At 40.1% G+C, this 20,999-nt stretch overlaps 1 protein-coding gene across 2 annotated transcripts in view; it reads right to left on the bottom strand.

Annotated features, from left to right (window-relative positions):
- The window catches only part of OSBPL10 (oxysterol binding protein like 10), an 86,183-nt gene that overhangs the window by 47,542 nt on the left and 17,642 nt on the right, over positions 1 to 20,999 (bottom strand). Inside the window, exons 2-5 of one of the 2 annotated variants that reach the window (XM_063124975.1) lie at positions 19,690 to 19,865; positions 17,935 to 18,014; positions 6,865 to 7,056; positions 2,553 to 2,763 (exon numbers count right to left, since the gene is read on the bottom strand). In XM_063124975.1, coding sequence (XP_062981045.1) covers positions 2,553 to 2,763; positions 6,865 to 7,056; positions 17,935 to 18,014; positions 19,690 to 19,865 — 659 coding nt within the window. The remainder of the gene's footprint in view (positions 1 to 2,552; positions 2,764 to 6,864; positions 7,057 to 17,934; positions 18,015 to 19,689; positions 19,866 to 20,999) is intronic. The other variant, XM_063124986.1, reaches the window with a different exon arrangement.

The raw sequence follows: 20,999 nt of genomic DNA, 5'->3' as shown, positions 1-20,999 counted from the left end.
TTCAGGTGGCAGCAGTGGCAAGGAGTGAATTTGCACAATTATGCTAGGTATGCCAGCTGCAAGCCTTCCTGACCAAATCTGACTTGGCAACAGTTATTCAAGCATTAGCATCAGAGTGTCATGCAAAGTGTTTACATGGGGCTATCTCTGAAGAGCATCTGGAAGCTTCAACTGATGCAAAATATGCAGCTAAGCAGCTAAATGGTGCACAGTATTGAGACCATATTATATCTATCTTGAAGGACCTGAAGTGGTTACCAAATACTTTTTTGGCCTCAATTCAAGTTGTCAGTTTTAAACTTTATATCCATAAATGGCTTAGGAATACTTATCTAAGGTATCGCCTGTCTCATTATGAACCTGCCCATGTCTTAAGATCAGCAGGGAAGGCCCTTTTGAGAACACCATTACCTACTCAGGCCTGTTTTTCAGGCATGTGTGAAAGAGCTTTCTCTTGCGTCACTCTCAAACTGTGGAATGTGCTCCCTCAAGCTCTCTTGGCTTCAGTTTTTTTAAATTATGCAGTTTTTTCAATGTTTTTAATGTTCTTGATTTTTACTGTATTGTCTAGAGGGCCATAGGATCCTTTGGTTTAAAGAATCAAGGCTGGAATGAGGGCTCCAACCTTGGAGCCCAGAAACTACTGTCCCCAGCCCCTCATAGTGTCTTTCTGGCCATGGCAGCTACATGCTTGGAAACAGAGTGCAGAGAGGGATGGCCCCAAGGTTCAGTAGGGGAGGAGACTGAGACTGAGGAAACTGCTTTATGTACCTTATCAGGTTTCCAGGCTGCTTCTCTCCCCAAAGCCATACCTAGGCAAAAATGCAAGGTGGAAAAGAGGATCCCCTCTATGCTCCAGCTACCCTGCATGGGATAGACAGCAACCTCCGATTCCGAAGGCTAGTGACTATCCGGATAGGATTAAGCCCTAAATCTCTCTGTGGCATTGACATTAAACTAAAGACAAATCTCACGATGGACAAAACTTTATCTTACCATCATGACTGAAGGTAATTTGTCTCCTCATGGAAGCAGCATAGGATACCATCATGTTTCATTCTAAAAAGGTTCTAGTTTCCCTCAACATTACAAACATATACTTTGACTCAAAAATCAGAACTAGGGCAATATAATTTCAATAAAACCTCACTTGAGTGCCTTGATACAGTCTACTGGGCTAGGAACTTTCTAGCCATTGTCTCCTGGTCATTGCTGCTTTATTATAAATGACCTATAGAGTCAACAGACTTAGCTCAAAGGCCAACGGTCCCATATTATCACAGTGATGAGAAATCAACTTCACCCCTAGCTGAAAAGAAGTCTCTGGGTCAGCATGTTCAAGGCATGGACAACTTTGAAAAGAAAGAAGAACAGAAACTAGCAAGCTACAACTAGACCACATCAAATCTAAAGTGGCAAACTCTTGTCTAAAAATAATTAAATTGTTAGTCAAAAGAATACATTTATAACTAACTAGACCCTAGGAATTCACCTGGGTAAGTTTGACACCTGGTAATTTATGCCTTTTAACAGATCCAAAATATTATACGCTGAACCAAATCATATAGCATGATGTTCAAGTACTAAAACGCACAGTATTTTATATGATAGAACTCTGATGTGAAATTTGTGGAAATTAATGGGCTTTGAGGAAGTTCTGGAATCATGTACTTCAAATAAAGGCTCCTTATCTAAAATGTATACAATAAATTGTTAAATCTTCAAAATTTGAAAAGCCTCTGATTTGCAAGGGTCCAGAATACTGAAAAGTCATTGTTGTTTTAAAATGCAACATTGGGCAGTATCCAATGCTGTTGTACTGCTTACGCTATTGATGTTGCATTGGCATAAGGGACGCTGCCGCAGTAACCAACACAACTACTCTGCATATTCCATTGAAGCTATACTGGCATAAGAGACTTCTAGTGCATTAACTAGTGCAATAGAATTCTCTGGAAAACTAGTCAAACCAACATATGGTATTGGTGTTGCACGAAACATCATTTACTCTAGTACTATGTCAATTGCATAAGCAGAGCATCAGAATTGGATACTGCTCTATATCTCAAATTGTTATATTACAGTCCACAAGTAAAGCAAGATGGTGAAATTGAAACTCTTGGGCAGATTAGCTCCAACCAATAGGTTATATTTGACAATGTGGTATCCCAAACTTCAATTTCTATTTGAACAAAATTATGTTTCTGGAATGCCAGTGTAATGCTATGTTTTCACACAGTACTGGCAAAGTAACTAGTATCATTTTCCTGAGCATATATCTGTCTGCTTTGCAAGTCTGACGATCAGGCCCATAAGGTAAAGAATTATTTGTCACTAAAAATGCCATACAAAAGTTTAGAATACTAGTTTTAAACTTAAGATAAAAAGCTCAATATTGTCTCAGTTCATAACTCGCTGCAAAGAGACTTCACAAATGCATGGCCCTTTCTTTTATGTTCTGGTTAAAAGCCTCATGAGTGTTGCATCTTTTCTTTAGGAAAAGGGAAGTACTAAAACTCCTTAAGAGGAGTCAAGGAAACAGCATAACTCACCTGAAGACAATGTCCTATTACTGGGTGGGCTCACTTGGTTTATGCTCTGTTGCAGCAAATGCAGGCATTCACCAAGGCAGCTGAGGGCAGCAGCAGAGGTAGCTTTTAAAAGAAGCAAGTCTTGATCCAAGGCAGAAAGAGGGCCAGAACCCGGGAGGGATTCAATGGCTTGCACAAGATTCTTCTGTTGTCCCTCCACCTGGCTCATGATCTGCAAGTATATAAGAACCATGCACACAAACACAAAGCTAATTGTCAAAAGGTAGTTATTCCCACTGCTTTCCAACTTCAGAGGCTTGGTACAGCTAGAACTTGCTGCAATCCATAATCTTGTTGCAATCCATAATCTTAAATAACAACTTTCATTTTGATAATTTGTTACTACAAATAGATGTTGTGTTACAATATGTTTTGGAACTTCTCTTTCCTTGAAAATAGGTGCTGGTGTTCTAACCCAAAAAGTAGAAATCTTGCATACCAGATTTCATCCAGGTATCTCATATGCAAATACCATTTTATACACCCTTCACTCAGCCAATTAAAACTATGCCTCCTGTAAGATTGCCTTTAGAAGAAAGCTAGCTCATGGATACTGAAGTTACCTTAAGGTCAACATCACTAATACGATCTCAGGAATTTACTTAACAGGTAATATTAATGCTACAATGAAAATTTTCTATAAATTATTAGACTATTATTCACTCAGAAGGCCTCACCGACACCACAAAGTCATCCATCAGCTTGATTCCACCCCTCCCTTGATGTCTGTCATTTCATCTTCCCAAAAATCTACTTTAAAAAGAATGGTCTGTTCAAACATGGTCAAATAATGCCAATCATGTTCATCCTGTTAAAAAAAAATCATGGTACACATGGCCTTTTTTAAAGCTGTTTTGGATGTCACAACACACAACTTTGCTGCTTTTAAAGTTTCTAACTCAGACTGTGGCCAAGGGATTTCAAAGTTTCAAGTTCATTTGCTGCTTACATTAATGTTTCCCATTATTAGATATTTTTAGGAGGCTAGAGTAATGGCAGAACAGTAAATGGGCCAAGACCTGCGTGTGCGTGTGTGTATACATATATAAATATAAATGAGACCCACAATGCCCAACCCATAGCATGTACCAACCCTGAATCTAGGGTGCATTACATTATACAATTGTGGTGTTCTAAATTTAACACAAAAGTTCTATTTAAGCTCTCCCTATGGCCTTTTAAATTAATTATCAATAACTTCACATGCGTTCTGTCTGTTGTATCTGTCCTCCAGCTTGGACTACGTTGTTTCTTAAGAGTTTTTAGAAGCATTCTAGATAAGCCACAATTCCATTAGCAAAAAGCTTTTATTTTTGTGTGGGTGTTTTTTATTCATGATGGAACAGATTAGTCAGTCCAATCCAGTTCCGTTTCGTATTTGTATCTCAATGACAAGTTTGAGAAGTCCAGGAAGGAGTCAGTTTGGTTCAAACACAGTACTTGATAAATACATAACTGTACATGTTTCTCCCACAGGAAAAAATTCAGCTGAGTGACAGGGTCCCTCCAGTTGAGCCCTTTGCCCAAAGTTTATACTCTTACGATTATGAACCTCTAGCATGCAAGATTAAGGATCCATCTTTTTAAATGGAAAAATTTGAGGAATCTGTGCATTGCACAGAGGTGAAGATTGAAAATCATCCTAACCTAAACAACAACCTAGGACAAGCCATAAGAAATCACCAATTCAAAGCTTTTCAATCATGCCTAGGCTCAGATATTTAATACTTTTGGTGTTAAATCACTAATCCTTTTGCAATAAGCAGTCAAAGTATGCTGTCAGCAAAACTGAAAATCTAAAGGCTACAGCAAACATACATAAGAATGGTTATTGTTGATACACAGCAGGTGCCAAATGTCCTTTACAGCTTTATATAATACTGTATATCAAAGGGTAGTAATATTGTCATTGTTTCATGGACTCAGATACAAAACTGGCTATGCAACAAGCCAGTTGCCAAGTGAAAACTTCTTTGTGCATAAAACCAATTCCGGAGTTTATATGACCTGAAGATTGGTGTGTGAATTAAAATTCAGCCACTGACCATGAATGATAGGAAGTTATTAGAAAAGAGCCAATTCACATTGTTATCCAAGCTGAATCTGGTAAAGTTTACTGAAGAGGAGACCTGTTGGCAACCATATGATATAGGATTTCCCTCTTTCCCAAATAACATAAAATAACACCATGGCTGAAATCTTTGCTTTGCTGGTCTCAGTGGTTCCATATTACAATGTAACAGAAACCCATGTTCCACAACCTACTTACATTTAAGGCATTTTATCTGTTGTTGGACTTCAAATGGGAGGAAAACTAATATTTGATTTAAACTGGATTGGGGTTCCTGCTGCACAATTCCTCTCCCACCTCCACACTTCCCTATAATATTGCTGTGACTACTCATATCCAGCAGTACTGAAAGCAACAAAAAACGTCTAAGTGGACTCAAGGCGCACAGAGAGAATGGTACCATCTCAGCAACCCAAAATTACTGTATGAAAGGATTAAAGCTTTCATCTTCCAGAGAGGTTTTCAGGCATCTCTCTCATTTAAAAGACTGTTTTGTTAGAGCTCTCATTTTCCCCTGCCTACTCAGTCTTGATCAAAGCTGTTAAAACCTCTAGTGCAGATCCAACAGAATGGCCACTTTCAGGTCACTAATAAAAAAGAGGTCGATTACAGCAGGTCCGTTTATGGAAGAGCTTGTTGCCCACAAAGTCTGACTTCCCAGAATATCTTGGTTTGTAAATGCACAAGTTCATAAATATTCCCTGAGCAGCCTCCTCCTGGCATGGTATTTTCATTTGCCCTTCGTTGCACGTAGGGGATAATACTACTCCCTTCTATACTCACTGCCCTGCGTATGTGACTAAAGTACTAACAAGCATTTTTACCACAAAGGGCAAATCCCAACGGCAGCCCTCCATTGTTGTAGCCTTTGGACTACATAGGAATTGTAACTTCTATTTGTGGCAAGAGGCAGCTTTAAAAAAATTGAGTGTGGTCTGCTTACGAACCAAGAGTATTAAGTGCAATATACTGCTATGGGAGCGGCATATAAGTGCAATAAATAAATAAATAATGAGCGAGATCATTTCCCTTAGAGCTCAATAGAGCAGAAGATGGCTTAAGTGAACACTTTCCATTGCAAGCACAGGAAGAGATAACTGCACACAAACATGCATGCTTTAAGCCAAGCTCTGTTTCATCATCATCTCTTCCAGTCACTCCTCAGTCGAAAAGGCTCCCAGAGCAGCTTCCATATAATCAATTAAATAAGACAGCCCTGCCCACAGACATATAATCTAAGAACATAAGAAGTGCCTTGATGCTGGATCAGACCCAGGGTCCATCTAGTCCAGCACTCTGTTCACGCAGCAGCCAACCAGCCATCAGCCAGGGATGAACAAGACAGGACATGGTGCAACAGCACCCTCCCACCCATGTTCCCCAACAACTGGTGCACACAGGCTTACTGCCTTGAATACTGGATAGCACATAACCATCAGGGCTAGTAGCCATTGATAGCCTTCTCCTCCAGGAATTTATCCATCCCCCTTTTAAAGCCATCCAAATTTGTGGCCATCACTAAATGTTGTGGCAGTGACTTCCATAATTTAACTATACACTGAGTGAAGAAGAACTTCCTTTCATTTGTCCTGAATCTCCCACCAATCAGGTTCTAGTATTTTGAGAGAAGGAGAAAATGTCTCCCTCTCCACATTCTCCACACCATGTATAATTTTGTACACCGCTTTCATGTCTCCCTTTAGCCTCCTTTTTTTTCTAAATTAAACAATCCCAGCTGTTGTAACCTTCCCTCATAGGGGAGATGCCCGAGCCCCTTGATAATTTTATTCGCCCTTTTCTGCACTTTTTCCAGCTCCATAATATCTTTTTTTTAGGTGTGGTGACCAGAACTGTACACAGTGTTCTAAGTGTGGTCACACCACAGATTTGTATAAAGGCAGTAAAGGAATGGGGAGGGAAGAGGGAGGAAATCCATTCTTTTAGAAGGGCTAATAGAATAGCCCTGCTCTCCTCCTCACCTCCCTCAGCACAACCTGCTAGAATGGAGGCAGCTGGTGGTGACAGTTGAGGCAGGAGGAGCCTTCTCAAGGGAGGTCTTCAAACTTAATCTTTATATAAATGTTGCACCAATACATGGTGAAATTAGTAGTTATTCAAGCTAAATACCTGTATGTCTAGAACTGGGGAAACCCCAGAGATTATATTATGTGCATGCAAATAGGCAAACCCCAAACCTCTTACCTCTCTGACTTCGTGGAGCTGGCCAGGACACTGGTTCTTAGCTCTTCGGGCTGCGGCAGGTGATTTGTGATGCGTAATGGTGACAACTGGTGCTCCACACTGATTCAGGCTTTTCTGAGAACTGAAAGATGTAGAGCTGGCTGCTCCAAGAGGCATCAAAGACAAGCCTTTCATTCGTGAGGTGGGAGTGCTCTAGAATAACCAGACGTTAAAAGTTAAATTATTTGACAGCTTGAGAACCTCTCTCTCAAATAATGAGCTGTTTGTACTGGTGAGAAAGTGAAAGCACTGCTGTTGATGTCAACAAAAGTTCAGTTTATTCTATCCCTCCTCTACCCCTGAAATCTGAACATTAGCTATGCAACTATACATGTCCCACTTACATCAAGCACATGTCCACTGCTCACCAAAGATTAGACAAAGCAGTTCCATAATACTTCACAGAGGCTCTTTCCTATCTCCCACCAAAATTAAATCATGGGAACATGGAGGGAGTTGACTCACCATCACTTTCATCCATACTAATCTTCATCCTCCACATATATTTGCTGCTTTAACCTTTCCTCCTCTCCCCTGTGAACAAATATTCCCTCCTGGCTGTGGCATTTCTACCCAGATCTCAACCAGCTCCTTCCTCTATGACGTTGCCTCAATTACACCATCTTCCCTAAAACACTGAATTTATTCAGCACTAAATTTATTCAGCAATGTTCTTACAGTAGTAGCAGCAGCAATACACATTTATCTAACGCTTTCAAATGTTCAAAGGGCCTCACATACATCATCACTTCCTCCAATGGTAAACTCAGCTGGCTAGCAACAAGGTTGTAGCCAAACAATAAGAGGGAGAAAATAAGAGGGAGATGTCAGCATGCTTGGGGAAATTCCTAGCTTTGTGGAAGTACAAAAAGTATTTTTTTTGGGGGGGGAATCTAAGGGGACCAAAAAGCCCCACTCAAGAATAGCCGAATGAGGGATGAACATGTGCAAATGCTACAGAATACTGAGTGCATTGGGGGAGGGCAGAAGGGCAGAGGGCATTGAGCAGGGGGTTGGACTCGATGGCCTTGTAGGCCCCTTCCAACTCTGCTATTCTATGATTCTATAAGTCCAGGGGAAACAGAATATTCTAAATGAAGGGATGGCTGGAACATTGAATAAGAAAACCCCACACTGCAACATTTTGTTGCAGGCCTGTTTGTCTTCTCGTAATCCTTACAGGAACCCTGTAAAGTAGGTGAGTATTATTATCTCCATATTCCTGATAGGGGCGGAGGCTGAGAAAGAGGCCACCTAGTGAATTCATAGAAGGGATGAAATTTAATAAAGGGCTTTTCCAATTCATAGCTCAGTGTCATCGTCGTCATCATCATCTCTTTTCTCACAGTTTTTCTAGATGGTCATGATGGGCTTGGCCAAGTCATGCTGTGTTTCACTGATTCAGGAATTTCCTGACTACTGAACATTTTTTATTTATTTATTTATTTATTTATTTATTTATTTATTACATTTTTATACCGCCCAATAGCCGAAGCTCTCTGGGCGGTTCACAAAAATTAAAACCACAGTAAAACACCCAACAGGTTAAAACACAATTACGAAATACAATATAAAAAGCGCAACCAGGATAAAACCACACAGCAAAGTTGATATAAGATTAAAATACAGAGTTAAAACAGTAAAATTTAAATTTAAGTTAAAATTAAGTGTTAAAATACTGAGTGAATAAAAAGGTCTTCAGCTGGCGACGAAAGCAGTACAGTGTAGGCGCCAGGCGGACCTCTCTGGGGAGCTCGTTCCACAACCGGGGTGCCACAGCGGAGAAAGCCCTCCTCCTAGTAGCCACCTGCCTCACTTCCTTTGGCAGGGGCTCACGGAGAAGGGCCCCTGTAGATGATCTTAAGGTCCGGGTAGGTACATATGGGAGGAGGCGTTCCTTCAGATAACCTGGCCCCAAACCGTTTAGGGCTTTAAATGTCAATACCAGCACTTTGAATTGGGCCCGGACCTGGACTGGCAGCCAATGAAGTTGTAAAAGGACTGGCGTAATGTGATCTCGCCGGCCAGTCCCTGTTAATAACCTTGCTGCCCTGTTTTGCACCAGTTGAAGTTTCCGGACCGTTTTCAAAGGCAGCCCCACGTATAACGCATTGCAGTAATCCCAACGAGAGGTTATCAGAGCATGGATAACTGTAGCTAAGCTATCTCTGTCCAGATAAGGGCGCAGCTGGTATATCAGCCTAAGCTGATAAAAGGTGCTCTTTGCCACTGAGTTCACCTGTGCCTCAAGTGACAGTTCTGGATCCAAGAGCACCCCCAAACTACGGACCCGATCCTTTAGGGGGAGTGCAACCCCGTCCAGGACAGGGCAAACATCACCTCTCCGGACAGAAGAACCACCCGCTAACAGTACCTCCGTCTTGTCTGGATTGAGTTTCAGTTTATTAGCCCTCATCCAGTCCATTACCGTGCCCAGGCACGGTAATGTTCAGAACAGCCACTGCCTCACCTGGGTTTGATGAAAAGGAAAGGTAGAGCTGGGTATCATCCGCATATTGATGACACCTCAGTCCACATTTCCGGATAACCTCCCCCAGCGGCTTCATGTATATGTTAAACAGCATAGGGGATAAGATAGAGCCCTGTGGAACCCCGTGGCTTAGGTGCCACGGCACAGAGCAATAATCCCCCAGCACCACCTTCTGGAATCGGCCATCCAAGTAGGAGCGATACTATACTACATGTATAGTTGCATTTTTTAACTATGACTGTTTTCTGGGGATGATGATGATGGTGTATACCTCACCCTTCCCAGTGAAGCTTATAGTGCTAAACCAAAGCATTTTAAAACAAAGACATAGTACAGGCTGAAAACAGGAAAACCCAAAATTTAAGAACCTCACACCAATTAGACTGTTTAGATTAAAAGGCTTGGGAAAATAAAAAGGTCTTTGCCCAGTGCCAAAATTACATCAAATTACAGCCAAAATTAAATGACTAGGCAAGCCTCCTGAGGAGAGCATTCCACACTTGGTGCCACTACTGGGAAGGCCTGTTTCCCACCCTCTGCACCTCAGAGCCCTCTGATGAAGATCTTACTATCTGAAAAGGCACGTGGAGGGACAAGTAACCCTACTGGTACTCTGCTCCCAAAGCTTGAAGGGCTTTAAAGCTCAAAACCAGCACTTTGAATTGGGCCAAGAAATGGAACCGGAATTAATGCAGTTGATGAAGCACCTATCTAATATGATCTTAACACCTAATCCAACTCAGAGACCTTGCAACAGTATTTTGAACTACCAGTAACTTCTTAACAATCTTTGGAGGAGCCCCATGTATAATACATTACTGTAGTCTAATTTATGTCAGTGCAGATAGGGTCACAGCTGGCACATCAACCTGGCCTAGTAAAAGAAACTCAATGGCACAAAAATTTGGGCCTACAGAAGGAATGGGCAATACATAGGCCATGGACTGCATGCAGCTCCAGTTCCCCACCATACTGTGCCACAAAATCTGTTTATTTATTTTCCAAAATGAATACTGAGCAAACAAATTGCCAAATTTAGCTTGTTTACAAGCTAAATTTGGCCCTCTAAGTTACCTGTAGTGCTACTGAGCACCCAAAGGGTTAAATTTAGCTAGGAAACAAGGCTGTGCTGTGTAGTGTTACAGAACCATTTGTTGCCAAACTGCTGTGGTAAACCAATGATTTCAGCTTTTTTTTCAAGTGCCCCACAGACTACAACCTATGCTGGGAGCCAAAAGTGGCCCACAGACCTCAGGAAGTTGCCCACTCCTGTCCCACAGTGAAAAAGCTAGATCAAAGACTACAAACCTATTCCTCCAATGGGAGTGCAAACTTGTCTAGAACAAGGTGACCACTGCTCACCCAGGCCGATGAATCACTAAGCAACAATACCGCTATCTTGCCTGTCTGGATTGAGTTTGTTTACCAACCCTCATCCAGTCCATTACCACACCCAGTTACTGATTTATCACTTTTACTGCCTCACCTTAATTAGGAGAGAGAGAGAGAGAAAGATGACACCTCAACTAAAATATCAAACCTCTGGATAACCTCACTAAACAATTTCAGGAAGATGTTAAAGAACATGGTAGATATAGCAGCTAGGGAGACATTTGCTTCCTCCTAGCCCCAAGCTGGTCTGACACTCACTGCTTGATGCAATCAGGAAAGAGGAACAAGCGTTAAGAATGCAAGCAATAGACTGTACTTGTCCACGCACATTTTCTAGCATCAACACACAAATTTAATCCATCAGCATTAAACTAGAAGGGGTTTTGGGCACATCCATAGACTGAATAGTAGCATCTGAGCAGTGGCAGATGTGATCAATTTTCAAAAGTGCTTTTCAAACATGTCACAGCATTATTGCTTTTGTAAGCAACAAGCAAACAGTTTTTCTTTAACACCAAAAGGATCTTCCAAATACACACGTGGTGAACCACCTGCAATATTCAATCTATATCTACCCTAAAGCTAAGCAATGCTTCAAGAATTCTAACAAATTTACCTCCTACTTTATGCAAGATCATTCACTAATTTAGCTCAAATGATCCATTTCAAAATGCAAGTGAGACATAATGATATTCTTATGATAATAATAATAATAATAATTATAATAATAATAATAATAATAATAATAATAATAATAATAATAATAAATTCATTTCTATACCACCCAATAGCTGAAGCTCTGTGGGCAGTTCACAACATCTGCATGGATAGCCATTATTTTTAATTGGAAAAGATCTATCCTCCCTCTTTGAATGAGAGTTTGGGATATAGTTTATATGGTAAAAATAACCAATATTACCAGGTAAAAGGAGGAAGATTATAGAATAACTGCTTCATTGAAAAATTGAGTTTAATTTATAAAGTATTCGGGGGGGAAAGGTATAACATACAGACACCCCCCCCAGTCATTTTCTTTCTCCTTTCTTTTTTTCATTAGAGGGCTTGTAGAAAATAAATCATATATAATGTTAAGTTTCTAATACTTCTTAGATTATATCATATTCGTTAATGAAATGTTTAAAATTGTTTTGAAAATGATGTGTCCCAGAACATGGTCTGAGTGTACATTTTCCAGACACTATGCTGAAGCTAAGCAGATGTGGATCTTTTCAGTGCCTGAATGGGAGATTGCCTAAGAATCCCAGGTATGCTGCTTAGAGTTCTTGCTGGAAGAAAGACAGAGTTAACTAAATACATGTTTGAATATTCCCACCTAAATTAGATGCAGTTCACCATTCTGCAAAACACAATGCCCATCAAGTAACCTAAGGATGTGATTAACCCAAAGGATGTGATTAACATGTTTTGCATTATTTGCATGCATGACTTGTGCGTAAATGCAAGCCCCAAGAGGCAGGGCAGGAAGAATAGGAAGAGCCAAATGTGGGCAAAAAAACATGCCCATCAGGAGTAAGTTGAGGCTGAAGTACCAGATCATTTCCTACACTTGACTTGGCTGTGGTTGGTGGCATGGAGAAAGGGCTACCAAGGGTTCACAAGAACCACACCCTCATCTAGATAGCAAGTCTTCAAAGAGACAATTCTGGTTGGATTTCCTACAATTAAGGCAACCATCAAGTAAGAATCTTTGGGGAGGGTCCTTCTCTTCATCTGCTTTTATTTTATTTCACCCTAAGGTCCAGGCACACCCAGGGATAACCCAAGATAAAGACTGTCATGTGTCTCTGAAAGCTCAGCAGATGAGTTCCCTGTCACAGTAGGCCCATCTGGAGTAGAGGGCTCAGAAACACACACCTAGAAAAAAATCCCAAGTACAAGGACTCCATAATGACATTGTGTCATTAGCAACATGCACATAGTATTTCTGCAGGACTAAAGCATAGGTGCTGTACAAAGCACATGAGATTGCTAGTCCTGCCCAATGGGCATGCAATCGAATTTAGACAAAAATAAATAAAACTAAGACCTAGAATAGGAGGCTAAAGACTAAGAAAAAGGCTAGCTAAAGATAAATTATTAAGGGATCTGTTTGTAAGAAGAAAATAATCAAATTAAACTAAGAGAGCAAAAGGTACAAAGATACAAGGGAGGAAAAATACAAGCAACAAAGAGCTAAAATATTGAAAAGTGAGATGACGATAAGCAGGTATTAAGAGAGCGAATACACGAAGGTGAGCAAAAGTCTTAAACTGAATGTAAGGAAGAAAAGGAATCCAGTGAAATGATAAGCAGAAAAATATAATCATATTTGCAGACAGGAAAAAGTAGATGGATGGAGGAATGCAAAGTAAGAGGCTTAAGGTGGGAATAAGGAAGACTGGTTAAATGAGTTTTATAACGATCCGTTGGGACACAATAACAAACTGTAATAAAATGATGCTTTAACAATATTCAGCAACATATAACAATATGACTATGTTCGGACAGCACAATAGACAATGGTGGATTAATAGTCAACTCCACGATCGATTATCGAGGGGGTACTCACCACACAAGATATTTATAATCAACTGTGGTGTGGATTAAGGCCAGCATCAAGTTGACTATTAGTCAATCATGTGTTTGATTGACACATCCCCCACCCTCTCTCCCCACCTCAGTCCTCCTGCTGGTATCACATCAGCCATTGCGAGTTCTGTCAGCTGGCCCAGAGCAACAGCCGAAGCTTTGGTCACTTACCAGGGGACTGTGTAGTCACTGAAAACAACCATGTATGACGAAATAGTCAACAGTGCCCGACACAAGACACAATAACTAATGGTCGTTCAAATAATCAACTTTGCACAGCGTTGGTTATTTGTGTTGGCTATTTCAGCCGAATAACCAAATGTGGTGTGAAAAGTCCCAAATGACAACACAATAACCAACCATTGACTATTTAACCCACCACTGGCTATTTAACTCACAGTTGGTTATTGTGTTGTCCAAACCCAGTCTATGCTATTTAAAATGGTAAGGCTAAGAATAATTTAAAAAAAAAAAAAAACCACCAAGCATCAAGATCTTTAGCTTGAGGAGAAGAAATGATAACATTAACCGTCAAAAGCAATGGGAAAAGAAGTGTTGAGAGGAAAAATAAGAATCTTCCTGTCTTTGAAAAAGATTTAGGTTCTAAAGAATGAGAAAGACAGCAATGAAGAAAAGGCCAAAAGAAAGATAAACAAAAGAAGAGAACAGATCAAAGAGAAATTAACTGAATGTTCTTAGAATTTATTTTACATGACAATACAAAGGATTGGATATTTTGGGGGGAAAGATAGTTTCTTTCCAATAACATATTTCAATGTTCCAGCTAAGGCAAGTCCATGTTCCATCCCATCTCCACAATTGCCACAGGGCTACTAAAAATCTTGCTCGCCTTGAGAAGAAAAAGTATAGCAGGCTGCTGAGGGTCCAGCAGCTTCACTTAGGTTGGCCCATACCTCCCTCGAATACTACAGAACTGTTTGCCCTAAGGGAAAGAGGAGGGAAAAGGCAAAACCGTCAAGGGAGAGCCAATTACCATCCAGCTCCCAGTGGTTCCACCTGAAGTAGCCTCTCCCTCCTCCCCTCCCTCAACTGCCATGGAACTGCAAAAGAATTGCTTACGCTGAGAACAGCTGTCAATGGATGGTGCTTCAGGGCTGCAATGCACATTTGAAGGATGGCCTGGTTAAATACAAAACATCCTAAGTAACCTCTAACTAATCTCTCTTCAGTAAGAATTGAATGTGGGGAAGTTGTTTCAGTTAATGGAAGAGGAAGGTTGATATTGGGTTGTTACACAATGATTCATCTTATTCCCAGATAAGGCCAGGGTCTGAGAATACATTTACATGAGGGCTATCCTATTTGCGAAACCATGGCAACCTTATTCATGAAAGTGATGTCCTCCAGATGTGTTGGGACTATAACCCCCATCACCCCCCACCTGGGGGGGATTGTGGAAATTGTAGTCCCACACATCTGGAGGGCATCAGATTGAGGAAGGCTGGGGTAGAGGAACTAACTAGGATTAGTTCCTCGTTGCTAGGAACTTTAAGATCTTGGATGGTTGCTACTGTGGGGGAGTGTAGAATGGTTGGGATTTTAGGGACTAGCATTTGAAAAGAGTTTCACCAATGGTGCCAGCCATCCCAATGAAACAGTGAAAGGTATGAGGTAGGGAGAAGGAGAAGTTGGTTGAGACAGAGGTAACTTCCCCCAGGAGGGTAGCAAAAAACAGGAGTACAAGAGTGCCAGGGGGGAAATATTTAAAATGAAAGAGGATGTATCTGAGACAAAGTTCTACAGGGATTTTAAAATCTTGTTTCAATGTAAAAAATATGGCAATTCTGTAGCCTGCCTTGAAACTTTGGAATGCAGCAGGTTACAAACCTGAAAAATACATACCCATTTCATTTGTATTAGGACCTGCTAAAATGTGCTGCTAGTCCTCAGCTAACACACATGACATCACTTTGCCATCAGTCAGGCAAGACACAGAGGTTTGGGATAGCATCTGGAGACTGATGGAGAACCAAACATTAAGGGCAAGACTTCACTGAGCAAGCTACACTTTGACTTGCCCATATGTTTGAAATCTTAAGGCATGATTAGGATTGATGTGAAGTTCAAATTGAGCCTATATGACCTTGGAATAAGTATTTCCAAGACCTATAACTGCAGCTAGGTATAAGTATCCCTTGCAACCAAAAAAACCCACTGTAAAACCTTTGTCTGACAGACATGTTTCCATAAACAAAGTCGACAATACACAGCTGTTCCAGCAAGGAGTGAGGTTGTGTTTTTTTTTAAAAAAAAAACTATTCTAGGGACTTCATTCATCCAATAGAACCTAAACAGCAACCTGATCTCTTATTTTAAGAATCGGGAGAGATTTTGTGCAGTCTTTGTACAATCTTATAATCAGGATATTCCTCAACCTTACAGGAGATGTTTATGTAAGGTATCCCAGCAAAGTGAGGATGCTTAATGTCATGTCTGATACGCAGAAGACTAAGACCCAATAGACTGAATACCACAATAAACCATTTATTCCAAAGCCAGTAACCTACTATAATTTAGGAACAGAGAGTGAAAATTTCTGTTCACATGTCTCATGCTATGTCCGAGAGCTCCTTTTTTTTTACCCCCCCCCCACAGAAATTGGCACCATCATTCAATTTACCAGAAATGTAAGTTTATTTATTTTAAGCAAAGAGCTTTGCATCCTGAACATCAGTTATTGAACTCCCTGAGTAGATCATATTACAAGTTTTATGGATAATTCTTTTCTTTTGGAGAAAAGATCAAGACATCATGGTGGATAGTAAGGGATTCATATTAAATGAAGCTGGAGAAATTTTTTTAATATAATTTTAATTCACTTTTCTTTGTCTACACAGGGGTTAAAATATAACCCTCCCCCACCTTAGTATTCACACTTATCCTGGCCCTGCTGAAAAGGCCAGGACAATAACTGATTTTAACACAAGGGAAGAAAGTCAAACTCTGCCTAATCCTATCGCAGATGCGTTTTATTATTACCAAATCCTATGCCTCTCAGGCTATGGTTATCTTGTTGAAATTTCTTTAGCTCTTATGAAGAAAGAAGATAACCCTGCGACCTCCAAAGGACATGGTTAAAAGGCAATCAGAAATCAGCTATATTTTCCAAAAGTTTTCAGCATTCCTGGAAGCTGCTGCAACAAGCACAGAGATGCAAATTTTTACCCAAGACCTCTGTGTGCTGCTCCAATTTGATATGGATCCATCCCAATGCTCCCTCCCCACACCTCTGATAAGTAGTAAATAAATACATATGCTGAGTTTTTAACTGACCCCAGAATAGCTGTTTTAAATGGATATTGCTGTTTTTATGCTTTTAAATTTTTGTATATTTGTTTTTAATGTTCATTGTTTTTAACTTTTGTAAATCGCCCAGAGAGCTTCGGCTATGGGGCGGTATATAAATGTAATAAATAAATAAATAAAGTAATACAAAATACATGTCAGGATGGACACAAAGGTTTCTAGCTTCCATCACATCCCAAACGACATTGGGCTCTTGGTCAATTTTTGCATTCTCAAAAGACATTATGAAATATGGATCTTTGTAATTTAGTCACTTGTTGGGAGCAAATCTCCTTTTAAAACACAAAATGGCAAGAGGTTGTTTTTTCCCCTACATAAAGGAAGCTTGATTACTTAAATTGAAGGGAAATAGTGTAAGATTCCATGCCTCATTACCGGCTCTATGAAATTCTTGTCATCCTCCGTCCAAAACTGACAGTACCTCAAAAGTGCAATTCTATACCTATATATTCAGAAAGGTTCTACTGTATAAGGCTCAGGGTGGATGCCTACAGGGGAAAAAAGGGGGGGAAATCCTGGGGCGGGGGGGAATAGGAAAACAGCGTTTAAAAAACAACAGGATTTTCTAGGGTGTTTCTCCCGTTTCCCCCCCCCCCCCCCCCGGTTTTTTCCCAGGACTTTGCATCTGTAGTTGGGCTTACTCCCAGGTAAGTGGGTATAAGACTGCAGCACAAAAGTCTCTCCATGCAATGCAACACTTCAGTATTTTAGGAGATTCTGTAGAAAATTAAAAACATTTAATAAAAGACACAGCAGGGACCTGAACTAATCAAGCTGCAGCTAAAAACAGCAACAAGATCACAAGATCATTTTTTAAACAGTCAAATGGTTTCCAATGGCAAACTTAGAAGGAACATAATTCTCTTGCATTTAGTTGATTTCCCCTCAAAAAGAATACTAATGATTACAGCCTGTGTTTCTTATGAAGACATATAAAACTGTAATTTTTATGTATATTTCGTTCATAACTCCCCCTTTCTGTTACTAGTTTATTTCCCTCTTAACAGTTACCAACACATGAAAATCCTACAAATTTTTACTATGTTCTATAGTGTGGCAAAGAGGTTGTACAGGGACAACTATTCTGCTGTATATGAAAGGAGAGAATAATGGAAGGGCTCTTCAACTGAAAAGCTTAATGCTGATTTTATTGGATTAACATTTCTAGTTACAACCTTCACTTACTCCAAATGACATGCAAGAATGCTTTTTCCTGTCCTATAATTATTTACCTTCGAACTACTTTCCGTGTGGTACTTGGCACAAGATCGGAGCTGAGTCACCCAGTACTGTCTCTCCTTTGTATCACCAGCTAGAAATACACACACAAATAATAGGTAATTTAATTTATTCTTTAAAAAAAAAAAATTAACACATTTTGCTGTTATGAAGACTGCCTGATCCCAAGCTCTCCACATTAAACTGACTTCCTGATGTCAGGTATTTTGAGAATTCTTATATTTTTAATTTGATGCATCTTAGCAAATATCTAACACATGATGTTATGGTTTTTTCCTATGATCAACCAGTATGTGCAGGGAGTTGTTTTTCCATGTAGAAGCTAACGTATCTACAACAAGAAAAGAAATGGTACAGTTCATCGAAACCTATTACATGATTCTGATAATTGCCTAAACTGGCACTTAGTTAAATCAACAGACTTTCTAGGGGTATACTCTGAAAGATTTAATTTTAACCTCAGTAGGGAGTCCTTAAATCTAACCTCAGTAGGGAGTCCTTAAAACAAAAATGAATCTATATAAAGTCAATGTACTAATATGACTTTATGAACAACATTAAGCTAGAACAGTATTTTAATACATCATCTGTAGTGCAGTGTTTGTTATTAATATGTTAGTTGGCTAGGATAGCCTTCCCCAATCTCATGTCCCCCAGATGTGTGGACTACAACTTCCATGGCTATAATGGCTGGGGATGACACATCTGGAGGATATCAGGTTCAGGAAGGCTAGACTAGGATACATTGCAATTACTTTTGAAATGTAAGCGCTGTTTTGTTTTTGCTGTAAAAATTAAGAGAGGAAGAAAACCTACATGTGTTTTCCCCTACACAAGCTTGTTACTTGATGACAACCATTTTAAAAGCATCTGGTTTTTATCATAGTCCGCAGATTGGTTACTGAGCATCATAATGAACAATCATGCAGAACTGCCATACATTATCTTGGATTAACCAAAGAACTCTTCTATAGAACAAGAAATATTAGTGACATTCCCAGCCCCATTACAGTACACTAAATTAATCCTTGAAGAAATCTGAATCTATTTCAAAGGCTCATTTTATTTCAAGGACTTAATCTTCAGTCACTGATATAACAATAAGTATTTCCTTTAAAAAAGGAATAGCAGGGCTCTTTTTTGATTTTTCATTCTATGCTGGAAGTAGGGGGAAGAAGAGAGAGGACTGTTCCATTCCAGAGGAGGCAGTGTGTATAACCTTCTCCTATTTCCATCCATTGGATACACTGGGTTGTATTCAACCTGACCATCCACCAGTGGAATGGGAACAGCTGCTGGAACCATTTCCCACTCTCCTCTGAAGCCCTACATGCACTCCCCGAAAGCTGCTTAGGGGGATCCCCCAACCCCGGAGCATAATTGCGAGGATAGAAAGGGTAAGTCTACCTGTGCAATGTTGGATTTAAGCCATTAAAACTATCTCCTGGTCTTTCCCCAGCTGAGCTCTGAGAAATAAAACTACCACTGGAAGACCCCTTTTCAGATTATGAGAGAGCAAACTTCCTTTTTTTATAATTTGGGTCTAATATGAACCAAGCTGCCTGGTACAGCCCCAGAACATTTCAACCTCAAGATTTCTATTTCACAGTGTAATAACATTTTACCTCATCCAAACTAACTAAGCGGTTTGCCACAGTTAAGTGAAAATCCAAGTGATAGGAAAGTATAAATAGCATACTTAAACCCACCCACACCCACACATACAAATTGGGAACAGATTACTTTACCTCTCAGTTTATACATTTCTCCATTAGCAGAGTACACCACCAACATGTTTGGAGCTTCATCACTGAGGGAAACTACAGCCCCAGCTAAAGACAACACCCCTCGTGGCTTCTGGTTTTTACTTTGTTCATTCACAAAATATTGTAGAATTCCGTTCTCAAAATCCAGCATAAAGTACCTGTAAATGCAAAAAACAAACAGGAAACACAAAGATGTATTTAATCTAATTCGCTATGCAGAACTTGAATGTTGTATTTCTCAAAAACCTCCCGCCTTCTTGGGAGACAATAACAAGCAATAAACATCTCTTCCCACCTGAAGAGAGTCTAATCTCTAGGAACTTTCCCTTAGGCAAAACTATGCAAACTAACCATTCTTCTTTTCAAGAAGAATGGAAAGCCCTTTCGCAAGACACTTAATTTCAGAGAGACTCGTTGTAATGCAGCTTCTGAGGGGATACCAGCAGGACCAACTTTCTCTGCTTTCTTTTAGCTCTGCCCATTTGAGTCTACGGCATAGTCTAGGACCGGCTAACCTCTCCATGATCTCCCCCTCAAAAGAATATTGGCTTCCCACTGACTGTGTGTGGTTTTCCCTTGAAGAGATAATCTCTGGAGAGGGTTCATTCCCAGCTGGTGAAGAACCCATGAGAGCTTTCTCCCCCACTGGTGTAGGCTGCCATGTTTCTGGTGCAGACTCCTCTACTTCAGAGTCTGATTCTGACTGATCACCTGAAACACCTTCTTCCAACCCTGGGGGAACAGAGCTACTGTTTAATATGGGCAGGGGAGGGGGGGATACCGAAACCATTTCCTGCATACGTAGTACCCATTTGTTCTCTTGTCTCCAGGTTCCACATCTACAATTGTTCAATAACTCTTAGAAACAGATTGAAAAATAGAAAGTTCTTCAATAACACAATCAGTTACTGAAATATATTACATTATCTCCCTATAGTGCCATCAATCATGACAAAATTAATCCTGCTCAATTATTTCATACTTTTCATTTCTAAATGTAGCTAGGGAAGGCACAAGGTGGTCACCTCCTACTAATATTAAAGGATGGGCAAGTTGAATTCATATGGGAAATGGCATGTTTATGTCGAGGCCAGTAAAGGGCTTTATAGGTGAGAACCAACATGTTGAATTGAGCCTAGACGACAGTGCAATTGGTGGATGGCAGGTCTGATGCGTTTTCTCCTCAGTAGAAATCTATCCCTGAAATAACAAGGGATCTGAATATTCAAATAAAAATAAAACACACACATCAAATAAAAACAGTTCGACTACACTGAAAACTTGTAAGATAC

Source organism: Elgaria multicarinata, chromosome 1, assembly GCF_023053635.1.
Source record: "Elgaria multicarinata webbii isolate HBS135686 ecotype San Diego chromosome 1, rElgMul1.1.pri, whole genome shotgun sequence".
NCBI lineage: Eukaryota > Metazoa > Chordata > Lepidosauria > Squamata > Anguidae > Elgaria > Elgaria multicarinata.
Note: the sequence above shows the minus strand (reverse complement) of the source record. Positions and strands in the feature narration are given on the sequence as shown.